Source organism: Verticillium nonalfalfae (genome assembly GCF_003724135.2).
Source record: "Verticillium nonalfalfae strain VnAa140/NRRL 66861 chromosome Unknown scaffold_45, whole genome shotgun sequence".
Lineage (NCBI taxonomy): Eukaryota > Fungi > Ascomycota > Sordariomycetes > Glomerellales > Plectosphaerellaceae > Verticillium > Verticillium nonalfalfae.
Window position 1 is genome coordinate 11,651 of NW_021167270.1, and position 19,445 is coordinate 31,095.

The 19,445-nt window shown below is 57.0% G+C and overlaps 6 protein-coding genes across 6 annotated transcripts; 4 read left to right on the forward strand and 2 right to left on the reverse strand.

Moving 5' to 3' along the window:
• Positions 1 to 500: 500 nt before the first annotated feature.
• D7B24_006374 (uncharacterized protein) lies at positions 501 to 3,059 on the forward strand (the record flags this gene model as incomplete). Its single annotated transcript, XM_028640506.1, has 1 exon — positions 501 to 3,059. The coding sequence occupies one exon, from the start codon at positions 501 to 503 to the stop codon at positions 3,057 to 3,059; it is 2,559 nt and encodes an 852-aa protein (XP_028495257.1).
• Positions 3,060 to 6,537: 3,478 nt separating this feature from the next.
• Positions 6,538 to 9,324, forward strand: D7B24_006375 (uncharacterized protein; the record flags this gene model as incomplete). The annotated part of the gene is made up of 6 exons (XM_028640507.1): positions 6,538 to 6,829; positions 7,026 to 7,222; positions 7,289 to 8,008; positions 8,063 to 8,362; positions 8,421 to 8,741; positions 8,797 to 9,324. 6 exons carry the CDS (start codon positions 6,538 to 6,540, stop codon positions 9,322 to 9,324), a joined length of 2,358 nt encoding a protein of 785 aa, XP_028495258.1.
• Positions 9,325 to 10,365: 1,041 nt separating this feature from the next.
• D7B24_006376 (uncharacterized protein) lies at positions 10,366 to 11,085 on the reverse strand (the record flags this gene model as incomplete). Its single annotated transcript, XM_028640508.1, has 1 exon — positions 10,366 to 11,085. One exon carries the CDS (start codon positions 11,083 to 11,085, stop codon positions 10,366 to 10,368), a length of 720 nt encoding a protein of 239 aa, XP_028495259.1.
• A 776-nt stretch (positions 11,086 to 11,861) lies between these two features.
• On the reverse strand, positions 11,862 to 13,743 carry D7B24_006377 (uncharacterized protein; the record flags this gene model as incomplete). The annotated part of the gene is made up of 2 exons (XM_028640509.1): positions 11,862 to 13,203; positions 13,256 to 13,743. The coding sequence occupies 2 exons, from the start codon at positions 13,741 to 13,743 to the stop codon at positions 11,862 to 11,864; spliced, it is 1,830 nt and encodes a 609-aa protein (XP_028495260.1).
• A 1,250-nt stretch (positions 13,744 to 14,993) lies between these two features.
• SPC25 (kinetochore-associated Ndc80 complex subunit spc25) lies at positions 14,994 to 15,835 on the forward strand (the record flags this gene model as incomplete). Its single annotated transcript, XM_028640510.1, has 2 exons — positions 14,994 to 15,222; positions 15,288 to 15,835. 2 exons carry the CDS (start codon positions 14,994 to 14,996, stop codon positions 15,833 to 15,835), a joined length of 777 nt encoding a protein of 258 aa, XP_028495261.1.
• Positions 15,836 to 16,829: 994 nt separating this feature from the next.
• On the forward strand, positions 16,830 to 18,587 carry D7B24_006379 (uncharacterized protein; the record flags this gene model as incomplete). Its single annotated transcript, XM_028640511.1, has 2 exons — positions 16,830 to 17,082; positions 17,209 to 18,587. 2 exons carry the CDS (start codon positions 16,830 to 16,832, stop codon positions 18,585 to 18,587), a joined length of 1,632 nt encoding a protein of 543 aa, XP_028495262.1.
• Between the last annotated feature and the right edge of the window lie 858 nt (positions 18,588 to 19,445).

Consider the following 19,445-nt stretch of genomic DNA (forward strand, 5'->3'; position numbering starts at 1 on the left):
CGAAGAAGATGGGCACGCGAGGTGAGGTACTGTACACTCGCACATATGAGCAGGTGCCAGGCTACGGTCAGGCGGTCTGTGCTCGCCCGTCCCACTGTCGACCCACTGGCTGCATCCGTACCAGTGCCCCTCGTGAAGGCCCCAGGGCACTGCAATAGGTGATGCGCCTGTCATTCCCAACCCACGTAGCTAGGTACCTACCATGCCAGCATGCCTACCAGGTAGGTAGTCACGTCGGCATTGGGACGAGCCGCTGCTGACTGCCAACCAACTCTCCTCCTTCCAACCTCCATCACTGCGCCCCAGACCTCGATCTTGCCTCTTCGCAATCACAACAACACATAACGTCAATCCACAGCAGACGGCCCACGTGTCGTCTTGCCACCGTCCCGGGGACACCAGCGACATCATCCAAGCCCTACCCCCGTCATCTAAACCTAGTCGATCCCCGTCTCGCATTAAGACCCAAGATGTAACAGCTCCCTAAAACGTCAAAGACAATGCAACCAGCACGCCCCAATCCCCGGGCTCCCGGGAGCTTCAGTCCATTGGCAGGATCAGCTGCCGCCGCTTCATCCGCCGCCGCTGCCATGCACCCACCTCAACGTCCCCGTCCGGCGCCTCGTCTCGACTCCGAATCTAGCGAAGACCTGACCCTCAACGTTTCCAAGCAACGAAACCACGCTCCAAGCGCACCCGCCGGCACACCCATATACTCGCAATTCGCCTCCCAGAACAACGGCAGCACCGCCAGTCTTCAGAACTTCTCCAGGCCCACGGCGCAGCGACCTCACATCAACACCAATGACCTGAATACGACGTCCAACAGCAGCGTCCGTACCGCGAGCCCCCTGACCAAGAGCTACCACTCGAGGAAGCATAGCCAGACACAGGGTCTCTTCGAACCGACCCTGCCATCGACAAGCACATCGAATCTCTCCCACATCTCCATGGTCCAACCGCCCGCTGCGAATCTCGCGCTCACGGCGAGTCAGATTGCAGCACAGGCTGCCTTCCAACACCAGAACAACAGCGCGCACACGAGGCAGCGGTCGCAGACCGTACCCGCACCCGGCGAGGACGGTGCGCGGCGGGGAAGCAACGGCAAGGGGCCGCTGAGTCCACCGATTCTGAGTCTGACGGAAGCGAGCGGGCCACGCGAGAGCGGGTTCGGAAATCATTCATACCACAACGGGTTGCTGAACCACTCTTCTGCCGCCCACTCGGCGGCCAACGCTGCCTATCCTCGATCAGGCCAATCGTCACCGGGACTGCCACAACACCCATCGAGCCCCATACTTCCGCCGCAACCGCAAGCTTTAGACCAGAGGCCGGCAAAGCTGGAGAAGGAGAAGTCGAAGGTCAAGCTCTTTTCAAGGCCCGTGAAGATCGGAACGAAGGGCGAGTCCAAGGAGAAACCTCTTCCGAGTCCCAGTAAGATTGGATCAGCATTTGCCTCCCTTCAAAGGGGGAACTTCAGCACCAACAGTCTCGTCGACCCGAGCGCCCAGTCAATCTACAGTCTGAACAACTCGTCCTCGGCGACGATCAGACCTGTGGATACGCTGGTGGAGAGGGAGGGGAAAGAGAAGGAAAAGAAGCACAACTTCCTGTCTCGGCAGAAGAACAAACTGAAGGAAGACTACCACCTGCCCCTGTCTTCAGCATCGAGCAATTCGAAACCAACAGACCCAAACGCGCCAACTAGCCTCTACAGCTTCAACATACCAGCAGGGCAGGCAGCTGCCACCTCGTCTTCGTTCGCCAAGGGTCGAAAAGACAGGAAGACGGAGAGGTCAGATAGCCGGCTGGACAGCGAGTCGACTCTCAATCTGCAGTCAGAGTGGCCCGCCCCTGGCAGCTTACCCAGTGCGTCGAGTTATTCGCTCACACCCGGGGTTGATCCTACGGAGTCTGGCAAGTACGGGCTGAACAACATGTCGCTTGATGATGCCTGGCCATTCCTCAAGGCAAAAATGCTCGTCATTTTTGAGGGCGAAGACCTGCGCCAGCCTGTCGAGGACTACAATCGGCTGGTCAATCTACACATACAGTACTGCATACAACGCAGGTCACCCACCATCATGTTGGAAGATCTGAGAGAACTTCTCATGACGGGATTCGCTTCGCTCGATCACACTCTGCGACGGACACAGGAGGACAAGGTCATCCCAGCCCTCGTTGAGATGTGGCTGATCACCTACACCTCCATCCTTCCGTATATGCAGGCTGTTTTCCTTCCCCTGGATCTCGAATTCTCTGGCTGCGGCGCCCTCATGACACCCGAACAAGCATACGACTTTTGGGGTGGCGTGCTTGACCCTGCAGGCGATGGCGTGAACCCAGCCTCCTCGGTCCTCGACATTCGTCGCATAGTTCTCGCCGCCTACCGCGACAGAATCATCCTTCCGCGATTTGAGAATCTCAAGACCATCTTCTCCCGCTTATCCCTCGAGTTTCTCCCGTCGAGCTTCGGCAACATGGCACTTGCCTCCGACTCTATCAGCGCCCTCTCCAGCAGCCCGGCCACACAATCCGAGCTCGGTTTGGCCCGCCCAGGCACCGCTATGAGCCTCGACCCCTCCCTCGCCAGCTACGGCTCTACTTCGACCACCCTCCTCGGCGAGGCTGTCAGCGCGGCGGGCAGCAACGGCGGCAACAGCGGGAACGCTGCCGTGAGCAGCCGCAGCCGCGCCATCAGTAACGTCAGCTATGCCAGCGGCGGCAGCGACCAGCAGCTGCGGCCATTTACGCCGTCGTCGGGAGCAGTAGGCTCGCAGCAGGTCCTCGGCAGCGTCAGGGAGCAGAACGTCGAGGATTCGAAGCAGGTCACGGAAATGGTCGGGCGAATGCTGCAGTGCATGAGCATCCTGGCCAGCGTGGGCGTCGCCGGGGACGGGAGCGACGAGGGGAACAAGAAGATGGAGGAGCTCTGCCGGCTGCTCAAGCTGAACTGGCTCGGACGCGGACGGACAGGCCGGAATCGTAGGGGCATGGTGGGAGGCCGGGTGAGGAGAGATGTCGTGCCCGAGGGAACCAGAGAGGGCGTCAGGGTGTAGGATGTCGGCATGAAGGATGACAAGGTGCTGCTCGCAACGGACTGGGCATTTGCACTCACAACAAACGGATGGGAGTTGAGCTTGGGACGGATCCTGGAAAGGGTATCTTCTGGGCGTTGATATTTTATGGCTTTAGGGGTCTGGCGGGTTTGATGTACAGAACGAGATATAGGCATCATGCCTTTCCATGAGGACAACGGCATGATGAGAATGGAAGCTGCGCCCGCGAACATGTTGCGAGGCAGCCGGTCCAATGTACATTTCACAAGGTGACGAACCGCACGTACATAGAACCAAGGTCGATTCCCATTTGTGCACACCATACGGATGCATCACGTCCCAATCCAGATTGTGGAGGGTTCGCTTTGACTGTGCATCTGCAACTGGGACAATACGTTGCTACGGTTTCACGCGACAGGGGTCACACGACGCGTCAAGTTTGATGATGAAAATGGGTATTGGTCATAACTAGCAACATCTATAAATATGGCAGGACCAAATTTTCAGTAGATCCTAAGAATAAATGTTAGCCGAAAGCTCGTTGAACGTTTCTGCAAACAAGAAAAGTGATTTTTTTCATGATGTCTCAGTCATCCAAGGAAGTGTAAACCCTCATTTGCTTCAAAAGGCTCTTAGAAGCTCGAGAGGAAACTGCGAAGTTAAGGTAGGAACTTTCATCACCGACATCTGGGGGGGGGGTTGGGAAAACAACGTTCAAGGAGAGGAAAAGGGTACCAACCTGTGACGCGGAGCTACGGCTAGCTGAGCTGTTTGGCATTAGTTCGACAAGGAGTAATTGCCGAGAGAAAAAGAGAAACAGGAGAAGGATCTGAGAGGGAAACAGGTCAGCTGGTTTTGCTCTTGCGGGCCGCTCATAAGATGTGCGATGGCGACAAAAAGTCAGACACAGTATACTGGCAAGTAACAGGCTCCTTGCGAAGGGAGCCCGATGTTGATCTTCCTCATGGGCGATTCAGAGGAAATTGAAGACATGTGTGTATCATCATTCGATGGTGGGGGGGGTTGAGGGAAAGCAATGCGGGTGGGAGGAGCGGCTCGGAAGGAGCCCGGGAAGGAGGTGTGAGCTTACCATGAAGATATCACCACACACGACGAAGCTGTCAGCTGCAACTCCCCGAGCCCGAGGCCGGCGCTCTAGTTGAGAGCAATGGCACACTTGCGAACAAGCATCGCGACCAAAAGTAAGGCCTCGGCTGGTGAGTCGGGTGGCAGTTTCGTCGTGGTGGAAAGGTTGTGGTTGGAGAGGAAGGCTGAGATACCGGCATTGGCGGCGGGAGAAGAAGCTTTTATGGTGAGAGTTCACGACGAAAAAAAATAAACTGGAGATTGGGATTGGGTGGGTCCACCTTTGGATGCTGAGCGCACGGTGCCGGCACACGTGACCCGGGATAGGTGGCCGACTTCCGAACGAGACGAATCCGAATTTGCGGCATCTCTGTTGGGATGCCTCAGGCAGCTAGGCAGCCGGCTAGCTGCCTGGATGTACGTGCCTGAAGCAAGTTGGCAGACTTGACAGAAAGTGGAGCTTGGCAGATATCGTGACCTCACGATGCCACTACGGATATGAAGCTTATACCTTATAGGTAGTATTATGTGAGCTAGGAAGGTTTTTGGCCATCGAGGGCTGGAGTTCCGATAGCCTCGAGAGGATTTGATCGCACCAGCTCAGTACCATGTAGTCGTTTGGAGCGGTCGTTTGCAGAGCATGTAGAGCATGCAGAGCAAGTGCATGTCCCTGTTTGCTGCAGGCCACTGGCAAAAGAAGTCTCTCAGGCACGAAAACGAATGAAAGCAGGGGGGGCTATTGTTCAGCGGAAAAGCGACGGCCCTTGCTTCATTTGTCCACGGATAGGGTCCGCCGCTAAAGTGATAATCATCCCGGTAATCGCATATACATAGCCATGTTAGCTTCATATCTGGCGATTTTCAGCCACCGGCCCCCTCCTTGGGACTCAGAACAGCCCAGTCCTCACCAGGTCCGATGGCCATCCCCCGAGCGGCCGCCATTCCTCTGCCATGGTTCCCGGCTCCTTGCGCGACCTTTCCAGGCTGACGAGTGCTTCCATGTCCTTCTGACCCTCTCTGATCGGCTCCCGCCTTACTAGCCGAGACTGGCACCTCGCCGGATTGCATTTCTGGCTTCCACTCCCCCTCTCCCCCTCTACAAGCCCCAAACCCCCAAGCCCCCCAAGCCCCCCAAGCTCCAGGGACTTTCCCACGCCGACATCCCCGGACGATCTGGTGCAACCAAAGGCATCCATCCCTCTCGGTACATGACAGTAGATCCCTGTAATCAGCGTCCTATCGCCTTGTCGGGGCTGCCCCCTTTGGTTTACGAAGGAAGTCTTTTCGGAGAGAGGGTGACGATTGCTTTTTTTTCCCACGGCACCGTTCCTTGCAAGTCGAGCGCACACGGAGCCCCCGAAGCTTGTCTGTCTCTCGTCCACTGAACCCTTCCCTGTTCTACACAAGCGGGTGCCCTGTCCCCCGTCTCAGTCCCCCAACCCAGTCCCCGTCCAGTCCCATTCCCAGTCCCAGTCCCAGTCCCAGTCCTAGTCCGTCCCGCTCACCCTCTCACCTCTCCGACCTTAGGTTCTCTACAAACGGGGCTGGTCAGCAGAGCGCGAGCGAGACTGACTGCGAGAGAGAGCGAGACCGACGACAGACCAAACCACACAGCCTGGGGGACCTGCAATCCGACATTCTGTCACATTCACCCTGCAGCCGGACACGACCCAAATTTTGGCACTCGGACGAACAAACTCGACGTCCCTGAGCACAGTCGGCCGACAACACGAAACAACACGACCTGACACGCCACCACGGCCACTGTCGTTGATCCACGGCGCCATTTCCCACTCTCTTGATCCTCCTCCATCGCTCGCCCTCGACCGCAGCCTGCTGTCGCGACACGTCCCCTTTGACGATCAACAGAATCTCGCCCACAAGTCATCATCTCCAGGTCTCGACCATTTGCACGGCACAGGCACGCGATTCCGCACGGCGTCCCCCCCCCCCCCCTTTCCTCTCCTCTGTCGCACTACCGTTCGCATCGCGCTCTCCCCGACCGACACCCGACCGACGCTATCTCCGCCCACTCGCTATTCCCAAGATCTGTCGATGCATCTTCGCTCTCGCGTCCCTCTACTACACCTGGCGCTCCCACAACTCCTCTGACGAACGACGCACCCTCTTTATCAGAATACATACTGCAGTCTGCATCTTACAACCTTTCTGAGCGCTGCACCTCCCCTACCCTGTGCCGTGTTTTCCGCGCGCACCGACCGCCTCCATCGCGTTTACGCTCCCAGTACCGCATCTTTTGTCTACCGCAATCTCGACGAGTCGCAGCAACAACAGATAGCTTCGGGTCAGCCAGCGCATGCGATAACGCGGAGGGGCCAGCGTCGATATCCACACGGTGGATGATCGGCTAAAAGAAGACATGATGACCAGTATGAGTATGGGACCATCCTTCGCAGGCCACCCTGCTGGCATGCACCAACACCCCGGTGTTCCTGGCCATCCCATGGCTCCTGGGATGCCTCACAATCCGAGCCAGCAGGGCGCGCCCGGCGGAGGCATGCCTCAACAGATGCACATGGCCGTCTCGGGCCCAGGAGGTCAGGTCAACCCAGCCGCCATGATGGGTGGCATGCCACCTGGCGCAGGCGCGCCCAATGCCCACGCACTCCAGCACTTGAACCCTGCACAGGCCCAGATGTTCCAGCAGGGTCAGTTTGGCAATTGTAAGTGCCCATCTCAATCTACATCACCGTCAGCTTCAACGCATCAGCATCTTCCCTCCATCCAACCCAGCGAACCGCCGTAGCCATCCCACCCATTTCTTCTTCTTCGTCTTCTTCTTCTTCCTCCTCTTCTTCTTCTCCTGCCTCGTTTTCAATCGCACGAGTGCCTGCTGACATCATATCTCTCCTCCGGCAGTCGGCAGCAACCCCTCCATGGCACAACTACAACAGCATCAGCGATTCATTCAGCAGCAGCAAGCAGCTCGTCAACACGCCATGGCCCAGCAGGCGGCGTTCCAGTCCAACATGCAGGTCGGCGTCAATGGCATGCCCATGGGCGTGCACATGAACCCGGCGCAGATGGCCGCCTTTAGGCAGGCTAGGATGCAGCCTGTGAGTCCCGTCCTGTCCCATCACGATCCCATCGTCCAAAGCGCGAGCTAATCCCCACCCGCAAAGCATGCCCACAACCAAGCCATGCTGGCTCAACAGATCGCTCTCCAGCAGCAGCAGCAAGTGGCGCAAAACCAGCAGATGCAGCAAGGTGGACAGCCGGGCCAGCCGGTGCACATGAGCGCCCAGCAGATGCAGAGCCTCCAGCAAGCACAGATGGCTGCTCTACAGGCACAGCAACAGGGCCAGCAGCAGGCACAGCAGCAGCAGCAGCAGCAACAGCAGCAACAGCAGCAGGCTCAGCAGCAACAGGCCCAACAACAGCAGGCTCAGCAACAGGCCCAACAGGCCCAGCAGCAGCAGCAGCAACAGCAGCAGCAGCAACAGCAACAGCAGCAACAAGGCCAGCCTCCGCAACAGCAGCAGCAGCCCGGTGGGCCGCAGCCTCAACAGCAGACACCGCAACAGCAGGCGGCCCAACCCGCCGGACCGCAGTCTGCAGGTCACCCCACACCGTCGCAGACGCCCGGCCCCCAGCCAAATCAGCAGCCTCAGCCTCCCCAAGCCCAGAACCAGGCGCAAGGTCCTCAGCCGGGGCAGCAGCCCCAGCAGCAATTGAACCCTGCACAGCAGCAGGCTCAACACGCGGCAGCGCAGGCCGTCATGGCCAACAACATGGCCCTGGCCCAGCAGCAAGCGCAGGCTCAGCAGGCGAGGAGGGAAGGAATGAAGGGGCACTGCTTGCTGAAGCTCATGCAGTTCAGCGAGCACCTCAGCGGCTTTCCCGTAAGGACGTTGGCCGGCAAGACGCGAAGGACAATCGCTAATATGACACTCTAGGGATCACGAGGCAAGGATGATTTGTCGTACTGGAACATGTTTGTCAACCAATTCTTCTCTACGAAAGGCGTGTTCCGACACTCTGTTCATATCACCGACCACGAGGATCCGTCGGATAAGCAGTACGAAATCTCGTACCCCGCACTCGCGCGATACTTCCACACCCATTTCGACAGCGGCGTCAAGAACATGCAGTTGATCATGGAAAAGGGCACCACTGACCGCCCGCTTCCTGGCGATGGACACTGGATCGAGAACACAAAGTCGAGCCTGGTGTACTGGTTCGACAATGGATCACACGTAAGTTTGCTCTTGGCCTGGAGGCCATGCCGCATCCGAGATTAACATGAATCCACAGCTTGTCGCGACTGGTACTGTGCGAGCCCATTTCGACCACGAGCAAAAGATTGAGCTCTTTGAGTTTGTCACGAGTGGCCACGAGGAATACATTTCTCGGAAATCTGTCATCGAATCAGCGAAACCCGCGCACAACTGGGTCAAGGAATGGCACAAGGTCAATTCGCAAGACTCGAAGACGTCGCCAGAAATGAGCAAGAAGGGCAAGGCAAGGCCATTGAAGTCGCCGCAAAACCCGCCCCCAGAAGCCTTGGTGGATCTCCCTGAATCCTCCGTTAAGAGGGGCATGGGTGTTACGGAGGAAGTCTTCCAGTTCCTCGAGGTATGGATCCCCGCGGGCCCTGCAGTAGAGGGTTGGCACTAACCAGGATGTGCAGATCGTTGAGGTATTCGGCCAGATGAACCCGCTGTTTGGCTTCTCTCACAGCCACCCTGGCATGCGCCCCTACCTCGCCCTCGAGCAATACGTCAACCAGATCAACAGCCAACCCCAGCCTAACATGAATGGTCAGCCTATGCAGCAAGGGCCGCCACGCACCCCGGGTTTCGGGCAGTTCCCGGTCCCGCAAATGCCGCCAGGGGGCGTGGGAGCGAGCCCTGCCCAGCCGCACATGCAGCTCCCTGGATCGCCTCACATCATGGGTAGCCCGGCGCAAGTTCAGATGCAGGCACCCGGTATGCAGCTGCAGCAGAGCCAACAAGGCACAAGCTCGAGCGGGCCGAGCGCCAACACGTCACCGGCATCCAACAAGAGGAGACGCCCATCAGGGGTCAAGACGGAGGACGATGGTTCCTCGGCGCCAACGCCACAGTCGGGACCTGGTGGGCAGGTGAACGGCGTCGGCAACAAGGGCAAGCCTCCCACGCCGAGAATGCCCAAGCGAGTCAAGGGCAACCCCGCGTGATGATGTGACAAGGCATATTCGATTTGAACATGATGTAGTCAATGTCATTGACAACGCACGACACGGTAGCGCCTCGTCTATTGCAGCATGCCGACGTCTCGTGTCGACTCTCTCGGGTTCCAGGCCTGAGTACACCGTCCGTTGCTTCCGGCGAAGCATTCCAGCGATTCCTCATGGCCGGCAATCCATGATCCTACTTACTCTTGGGTCATTGATCACACAAAACCACGAGTCAAGAAGAAAAACACACACACACCCACCTCCCTACCAAAATGGCGATTATATCAAGTCGCGCGCCCACTCTATCAAGACGCAAACTAGGGCCAATTCGACCGCATGACGAATAGCGACTGCTGATATGGAAATATTGCATATCGCTCCCCCTCCCCACCCAAACAATCTCAACACAACAATGATCCATATCCGCAAGGCGCAAGGAAACGGTTAATGCAGGTAACCAATGAAGTTACCGTGTACGATATCACGCTCGGAAACGACTGCTCTCGAGCTCATCATCCGCTGTCCATCTGATTTTTACTCTTTTGCTATCATCACAAGTCCAGTCAGTATCTTGGTTGGTCCTCATCCTCTTATTTTTCCAGGAGTATCCCGTGGTTTGTCATTTTGTCGCGCTGGGAAAGGAGGAGACGGCCCCCCTAAAAAGAGATCGTTTGTCTTTTTTTGCTGCTTTTTCAAATCGTTTTCGTCCTTTTTTTGGTATTTTATCACTTCATCCGCTGTTGTCATCATCGGCGGTAGTTGGGTGAAACGGGTGGCGGGGTGCGGTGGAAATCATCGGCGTGGCAGTCTCGGTTCTTATTTTTTGTGTCAAGTCCTTTTTTGTTGGCTCTTTCCATCCGTTTGATTTTTGTTTTCATGTCATGTTATCCCCAGTCTCGAATACCTAGTTCCTTTTGGGGATGATTCATACCATATGAATTGGAAGCGCTCTGTGCCATGGCTTTGTGACTCGATGTGACTATGTGTGTACTTCGTCAAAGTGACGCACATGTCTCCCTCCAGCTACGCGCCTCTCTGTTTTCAAATTTGTTCCGCATCAGCCGCGGTATACAGAGGAGTTTGGTCCCCGCCCCTGTCAGGTAGAACATCGTCCTGCTGTAGGCCACTGCGCGCCCTCGCCCCCTCGACGTCAACGAGGACGCATAACCGCAGGCCGCCCCCTCCGAAGCTTATATAACCAGGCCACTGCTCCTCCGAGACATGCCGCAGCGCCATGACGTGCACGACGGCCGAGACCTCGAGCCGCGACGGCTCGGCGCCATACATCGTCGCCGGCACCGCAGCCGCGACTCGCGCCGTGGCGTACCCGGTGCCGAAACCCACCGCCGGCCGCGCGACGAGGCTGCTCTGGATGTTGGCGCCGAGGTAGTGGTGGTGGTGGTAGTAGCAGTAGTAGTAGCCGCTGCCGTGGAGGGAGACGACCGTCCAGGGCGTGACGAGGGCTTGGGGGGACAGGACCCAGGTCGCGTACGGGATCGTGAGGGGCGTGATGACGGGGATGGTCGTCGGCAGGAGGGTTGTGGTTGGGGAGGGTCCGCCGGCGATGCGGACTGCGCCGTGGGGGAGAGTCCAGTAGAGGGTGACGTTTTGGTCTGTGAGACGGAGGTCTGTCTCTTCGGCGAGCGCGGCAAGGAAGGCTGCGCGGGTGGCTGCAGGGGGCAGGGGGAGGGGCAGGGTGCGGATGGAGAGGTTATGGGGTGGGATGGTGTAGAGGAGGTAGATTGTTGCTGTGGAAGACATGGTGAGAAAGGTCTGAGGCATCTTTTGGTTTTCTTCCTCGAATTGATGATTCCATGGACGAAAGACTCCGAGCGCGCTAATTTATGCCTGCTTGTGCTGTCACACTCAGTTGTGTTTGCTATACGATTCACTGGGACTGTTGCGTTCAGCGTCTGCGGCAGGTGATCGGCCACAAAGACCAGCCAGGTATGTGGTCTTCATCACAGGGTCGGGAACAGCTATGCTATGAATCAAAAGAGGTCAGTGATGGCTTCCCTGCTTCACTATATGTGCACTGGGAATGAATGCGCCCCCGTCACACTGATGTCTTGGTGGACAAGATGAGCACAAGCATGCAAAAGAAGATTCTTGATGACTCAAAATAAGACTTTCAAAAGCTCGATGTGCGATGTTCATATGACAGTCGGGATCTAGAGTAGAATACTGCTCAATTGTGTTTATACAGATGACGTTCACGATGACCTACAACGCTTTGACTTGTGGAGAGCCAATGCGACAGCCTTCATCACTCATTTTTATTGCTTGCAGACCGCGAATGGACCTCGTCACCGAATCACTGATAAATATTTTCAGGACATGTCGGAAGTACAAGACTTGCTGAACAAACGAGAGTAATTCAGAACTGTTCTAATATCCATGCAGAGCTAGAACACATCGACAAACATGCTGCAAAACTGTGCCCTCTGAGTTGAATATGGTTGCGAAGTGTTACGTCTGATAATCGCGTCTTCCCACGAGCACAACCTTGTCAGTAAGGAGCCATCAAGACCGAGTCATCAAACACCAGCAATGATATCATCTGATGCCTTCTGGCTGACCATAAATGTGGCAACAACAGGAAACACGCCTGGGATTCTCGGAAAGACACTCGCATCCACAACCCTCAGCCCCTCGACACCCCTGACCCGAAACTTGGAATCCAGCACCGCGTTCCGGTCCCCGTCAGCGCCAATGGCGCATGTGTTGGTCGGGTGGTGCCCGAACGTTTGGTCCTCGATCCACCGCTCGTCAACGGCCTGGTCCCGGCAGTAGCCCGTCGCGAGGACCTGCCCGCAAGGCGGTTCCAGCGGCGTGACAGGGCCCGAGGGGCTGCGCGTGCTGGCGAAGACGCGCCGCACCCAGGCGACGGTGTCCTTCATGCCGCCCATGTCGATCTCCCGCTTCTCTTTAAAGAGGTTGAAGTTGATGTCGGGCGGATCCGTCGGGTCGCTGGAGCGCAGCCGGACCGTGCCGGCGCGGTTCTGTGGGTGTTGCTTGACGATGGAGACGCCGTAGATGCCGCGGTCGCCTGCATTGAGGCCCGTGTTCGCCTGGCTGTCAGGCCAGAAGCCACGGAAAGCGTACGGCCCGTGCATGAGGAAGACGTCGCGCTCGCCGTAGGGTGCGTGGTCCGTCTGGTACATGACGAAGCCGCCGGAGCCGAAGCCGCTCGCTGTGCCTTGTGGGCGGCCCACTACTGGCATCTCCTGGTTGTCCTGCATGTTTATGCCAACTCCAGGAAGGTCAGCCAGAACGGGTATATTGAAGCGGCGCAGCTCGTCGGAGGGCCCAATTCCGCTTAGCTTGAGGAGCTGGGGAGAGTTGAAGGCTCCGCCGGCGAGGATGACCTCGCGCCGCGCGGTAGCCGTGCGCAGTTCACCCCGGGCGCCGTTGTAGCGCGCATCCGCCTTGTAGAGGGAACGCCCAACACGATACTCGACGCCAGTGGCGCGAGGTTTGCTGCCAGAGGTGTTGAAGAGAATCTTTGTGGCGAGTGAATTCTGTGAGAGAGTCAGTGGGAGACTGCCAGCGTTCATGCTCTCAATGACATAATCGCGTGAGCTGTAGCGCTGGCCGTTGGAACGCGTGTGGCGAGCGAGGCCGTAGATCCCGACTTCACGATCACGGGTGCTGCTCAGCTGGTTGTTATCACGACTGGCGTACTGCGTGATCTGGTTTGGGTCCTGGCCGAGTAGGGTGGCCATGGCACGAAGAACATCGCCAACGACGCCAGTGATGCCGCCAAATGTAGGAGCAATGTGAGTTTGAAACCAGCCATTGAAGCCATGCCCTGGAGTCCCGACAGGGAGATAGTTGTTCTTCTCGATTCGTACGAATATGTTCCGCATGTTGGCCGCACTTTGAACTGTAAGCGCTGACGAAGTTAAAGGCGCATAGAGAACAGCCTCACCTCCATGAGGTATCATTTGTCAGGTTGACAATATAGTCCCAATCACTATCGGTGGGCAGCTGAGTGGCCATAGCATTAATCATGCTTGAACCGCCGACAGTAGCGCCTCGAGGATAGTAAATACCGAGCAGCTGTGCTCCGGCGGGAACGTTCTTGTTGCCAGTCCAGTACCGGCCGTCAGGGAGTCGCCAAGTAACCTGGTTATTCCTTACGTTTCTGGCGTCGTCTTCGTAATGTTTGACGAAGAAGTCCCATGTGATAGAGGATGGGTATTGGCCCGACCCTTGAGCGACGCTAGTATCACCGGCTTCAAGGAGGAGCACAGAATGGCCAGCCTTGGCCAGGTTGACAGCTAAGGGCCCGCCGCCTGGGCCACTGCCGACGACGATATAGTCATATTGGGCTTGGGAACGGGCAGGTTGGACAAGCAGGGAGGCGAGTAGAATGTGATAAAACATTACCAGTGCCCTGGTGTGAAGGAAAGTCATGGTTGTTTTGAGTTGCGAGAGTCATGTAACAACTGTACTGTCCGATCAACAGCGATGTCAAGCTTATATCCGTCGTCTTTTATATGTTCAGTGTCGGATCGCCAAGAGACAGCCAAATTCGCTCCTCTCCACAATGACGCAAAGCCGTTTCGCTGTATATTCGTCTCAGTTCACTCTCCTACGGGAAAAATGAATATCATATTCCAAATGAAATGGTGCTGCCAGGTTGAGGGCGTCTTGGTAACAGGAAGGTAGGATTGCAGACCACTCGGAACTTGCTGTATGGAAAGACAGGCTGAAGTGACGTGCACAGTTGGTCTGACAGGTGGAGTCAGCCAGAGGACGTAGGGAGGTCTGCAGCACTTGCCGATCGATGGCTCTCCTCTGTCTACTATCAAGTATGCGCTCAAATGGGTCAAGCGTCCACAGAGTGGTTGCTCCATGATTTACGTTGTGGTCCTAGCCACGGCGCCATGGTGGCCATCGGCCTTGCGAGTGCGACAATGAGACTGATGGACGATCAAGACAGAAACTGGCAGCAATCTGTAGCGGAATAACACAGAGGATGAACTTCTCATCTGGGAAAGTGATGGGCTGCGGACGAGAAAGAATGCTACGACACGTGGATGGCCATGTTGCATTGGTGGCAGGCTCAGAATAGCCGGCATTACTGGAACATCCGGAGAGTATTTGCCCCGCACTTTCAGATGACCGCCATCGGCACTTGTTTGGTTTGCCAAAGACGGCGATGTCCCTGGATTGGCTCTTGGGAATGATGCTTCCGAGATGGGTCGGGCTCGACAGATGAGGAAGGTGGATGATCCTGCATGGAAATCAGAGGCAATCCGTGCGTACTTTGATGAGGCATTGAAATCGACCATCGACCATCGGCCAATAATGTCGATCGCAAGCTCAGGATTTCGTGCTGCAAGTTACTGAAGGAACACTGAGGAGGAAGAGGGGAGGTGGTATTTCAGAATGGAAGGCTCACAGGCATGTAGTCGATGGCGGGGTTGAGGTTGCAGATCGGAGGATGTCGCCTTAGTCAGCCAACCCCTGCCAAAATGTTGACCCAGCAACGCGTCGCATCTAAACACGGAATCTCTCGCGAATCAGTGCGATCGTCAACAGTAATCAACAGCAGCATCGTGTCGCAACTCCCCCACAGGCGGCAGCATTCAATACACCACACCGAAACGATCTCCCGTAGCATCAAAGAACGGAACCCGATACCAAAACACAGCAACACCATGGCCTCTGCATTCGAGCCCTCCATGTCGTCCAGCCTTTCGAGGCCGCCGCCCATGGCCACAGGCCCCTCCATCGCCGACACGCTGCCCAACATCAACTTTGGCTTTGACGACCTGCGCGATCGCATGGCCAAGTTCACTGTCAAGTTCGACGCCTTTATAGAGCAAGGCCGCAAGCGTGTGCTCGAGGAGAGGAACCAATTTCACATGAACATTGCTGAGCTACAGGGTTCGTCTGGCGATAGACCCTGTCCTTCGCCCGCCTTGTGCACCCAGCTAACAGAGATGCCACAGAGGACCAGCGCATGAAGAAGAAGGACATCGAAATCCTCCAGCTCAAGACGAGCACACACCAGCAGACGGTCGAGAAGGAAGACGCCGAAAAGCGCGAGATGCAGGCGGCCATCGCGCAGCTCGCCGACGAGCGCGACCGCCACACTGCGCACCGCAACGCGCTGAAGAAGCAGATCGCGGCGACGCAAAAGGAGATTGACGCGCGCATGGCGGCGCAGCAGGCATACGCGCAGCAGCTCGAGGCGCAGTCGCGGTTCAACGTGCCGGAGCTCGAGTTTTGGCAGCAGAATTTGGGGTTGCGCATCGAGGGGGCGGGTCACGACGACCGCCTCAAGTTTGTGTACACATGCATCGACGAGAAGGACTGGGACCGCGAGGCGTGGTTCGAGCTGAGCACGGCGAGCCGGGACTACGATGTCAAGCACTGCCGACCCAAGCTGGAGAGGGAAAGGGTCGAGCGTGTGCTCGACAGAGTCAATGAGACACGGGAGCTGGCGGCACTGTTGAAGGGGATGAGGGAGCTGTTTGTGGAGGCGATGAAGGGGTAGCTAGCTGGTGGTTTTGGGGTGTTTGGGCGACGACGAAATGATACCACGAGTTCGATTGACTGGTCTGCCACCATGCAATGATTGCTGTAGAGACTGAGGTAACTGGGAACAGCCACCATGATCTTGCCTTTGCAAGAAAAAGAAAAAGAAAGAAAAAAAAGGCACTGGATCACCACGAGACATCCTTCACCTACCCAAATGCCATGAACCTACAGGTATCCCTACCCAAATCATAGACTGCTGACTCATCGAAAACATGACGTGCATGACTCGTAATCTTCATGACTCGGGCGACAAGGCTGAGAACGAATGGGACTCAGCCGTCCTGATTCATCAGACGCTCTCTCATAGGCCAGCCCCCCACCCGCAGCAGGCCAGAACTTGTTCGCTTTTCCCTTCTCGCCTCAGCGCAGATGCGCAGACCAGCGTCTGTCAGCCCATCACACGCACACTGCGCCCCTACCCTTGTACGAACGAACCACGAACGGCGGACCACGAACCAACCCCGATCGATCCGAACAGTCTCGCTCCTTTCTTGTGCGAGACCGATAACAAGTGGGGGACCGGCAGACGAGTGACCCAGGCACCGGCCGGAGTAGGAGCAGGAGTGGGCGTGGGAGGGGAACAGGCGTCCAACGGCTGAGGCGAAAAGCAGTGAAAGGCCGGACGAAAAGATCCTCCTCGGCCCTCTAGCCTGGGTCTTTTGCGCTGGCATTACCCACACAAACGTCCCCGCTGCGGCGGCTCTACCCACCGGTCCGCGACCACCCAGCATACCCACCACGGATCTCGACCGATAATACATGGGCCGTCTTGGAGAGAGATAGACAGAGGACCGATCACTCCACCTTTCACCTCGGCCCGGCCTGTGTGTCTGTTGCTCGCCCATCCTGCCAGCTTGGCTGTTAGCCAAGCCAGATCGCCCGCCCCAAACCCTGGCCCTGCTTCCTCTCTTTCGTTCTTCTGGTCGGTTCCTCCCATTGGGAATGCCTCGATGGCATCCGATGCAGCGAGCCAGCCCAGCCCTGCCGCTTCTGTGGCCTCGTCAGCGACTCCCAACTTGACCTCCCTCCCTAGCCACAAGCGCACCGCGCCGGTCGACGGGCCCAGCCCCTCCGCCGCCAGTCCCGATGCCGAGGACCCCGGCGGCGCCCAGGCCGACTCGGCCAAGAAGCGCCGAACTGGACCTGGTTCTCGTGGCGTGGCCAACCTGACCCCGGCCCAGCTGGCCAAGAAGCGAGCCAACGGTATGCCATGTTGTCTTTTGCATGTCTTTGTTGCCTCTATTTGGGCGCCCCTGTTGCGCAGAATACCCCCCCCCCCCCAAACCATCCTGCGACGGCAGCTGACCTGTGTTTCTACGTATGAATTAGATCGAGAAGCTCAAAGGGCTATTCGTGAGCGGACCAAGAACCAGATTGAGAACCTGGAGAAAAAGATCCAGGAGCTCACATCCCAGCAGCCGTACCAAGATCTTCAAGCCGCCGTCCGAGCCAAGGAGGCTGTAGAGGCTGAGAATGCCGATATCAAACGACGCCTGGCGACCATGATGTCGTTGATCCAGCCTCTCCTGACCTCGCCATCCGGCCCGCCACCACCGGAGCAGACATACAGCTCGCCGACGGCTCAGAGTTATGCTCCTGCGCAGCATGCAAACCCTCCCGTTTCCGTCCACACTTCGTCCACTCCTGGGAGCGCCCACTCTCCAGGCTCTGTCGACCACCATCCCAACTGGCACGTCGACTCGGCAGACCAGCAAGCACGGGGCAAGATGCTGAACCAGCAGCGCCACAACCTCCGGCACAACCTGGATCTCGGCCCTGAGAAGCTCGGCCTCGACTTTTTACTCGACTCCAACCGCAACTTCCCCAAGATCCAGAACGGCCTCAATGGAGCCCAGGACACTGCTCAGTTCCATCACGTGCCCATGAAGCATGACTGGACCGGAGTCATTCCTGTGGCACGCAGCCCGGCAGAGACGTCCTCCAATGGATCCCGCCAACCGCGCCGGCTCGGGCTTGAGCACACGGGCGAAAATCCGTACGGACAGCGGCCTCCTCTCGCGCCCAGTGGATACATGACCACTGAGCTCAAGAACTGTGGCCCCACCTGTCCCCTCGACAGCCTCCTCCTTGACTTCCTGCATGAGCGCCGCCAGCGTGCCGCCGACGGTTTGCCCACGCAAGAGATCATTGGCCCCCGCTATCCTTCCGTCTCGTCCCTCCTTAACCCCGCCAATAGCAAATACTCCCACCCGCTTTCCAAGGTCTTCACCGACATATTGTCGACCTTTCCTGATCTCTCCAAGCTTCCCGAGCGCGTCGCCGTCCTCTACATCATGTTCCTCATCATGCGCTGGCAGATTGCACCCAGCAAGGAGAATCTCGACCGGCTACCATCTTGGGCCGTGCCCGTCCCCGAGCAGTTCTCGTGTGAGCACCCGGCCTGGATCGACCACCTGCCGTTCCCCCTCATGCGTAGCCACCTCGCACGCGAGCACCTCAGCCCGGACTACATGTTCGACATGTTCTTTGTTCCCTTCACTGCCACGCTGTCGCTCAATTGGCCCTATGAAGAAACGGACACGCTGCTTGTCGTGCCAGACTCAAACGACGTCATGATCAACCCCGTCTTCGAGCGCCACATGCGCCGGCTCGAGAACTGGACCCTTGGGGACGCCTTCGCCCAGACTTTCCCGGGGCTCGAGGGTACGTATAACTACAAGAGCTGCCGGCCGCGTGAGAGGCGGTAGGGTTTCGTACGGGGAGAAGCGGCAATGCACTTTTCTGTCTTCTCCTCCACGCGGCACTCGAGACCATGCCATTGGTCATTGTGCCATGATCTTCTTCTCCTGCTTTCTTTCACCTATTATTGACTTATATACTCGTAATAATCAGGCAACGTCCTGCAGCTGGAGGCACGGCGTTACCGGTTGTTCGATGGGAACGGCCGGAGGAAGGGGGGTGGGCAAAGGAACTGAGATTCCTTGGAGTTTTGTTTTTTAGAGGCAAAGCATGTTGTGTTTGGACCACAACTCTAGGACTTCGGGAAGGGTGGTGGAAAAACACATGACTAAAATTGGTGGAGTGAAGGATATGGGAAAAGCAATGGGCGAAGGGCAACAGACTTGATCTGGGCAAACATGGAGATCAAGGGGGTGTCCTAGGACGGAATTTTTGGGTTATTTGTGTGGGCCCCGGCGGCAGGCCCGCCGCCATAGAAACGATGGACCTATTCATTGACCATCATTATGTATCATGAGTCCATTCGACGTGAACAGCGGTAATGTGACGGGCCATCATATCCTTGGTTCGCCACGTTGCAGAGTATATGGTTACTGTTGAGACTGTTGTCAAGCACATACGACCATACCTACTGGAGAACTCGGGATCCCGTCCGCTCTCCCATAGATAAGCCAGTAAGGGTCGAACTAGTAGTTGGGTGGGTGACCACCAGCGAATCCTTGATGTTGTATGTTTTTGGTGTTTTGATGTTCTGTACGCGACCATACTGAGAATCGTCGAGTTTTGATGTTCGAGACTTCCCTTTTATGCATTGGCCAATTAGTGTGTATTTGGGGTGCTCAGGTGCATCTTAGCCTATGGCATCA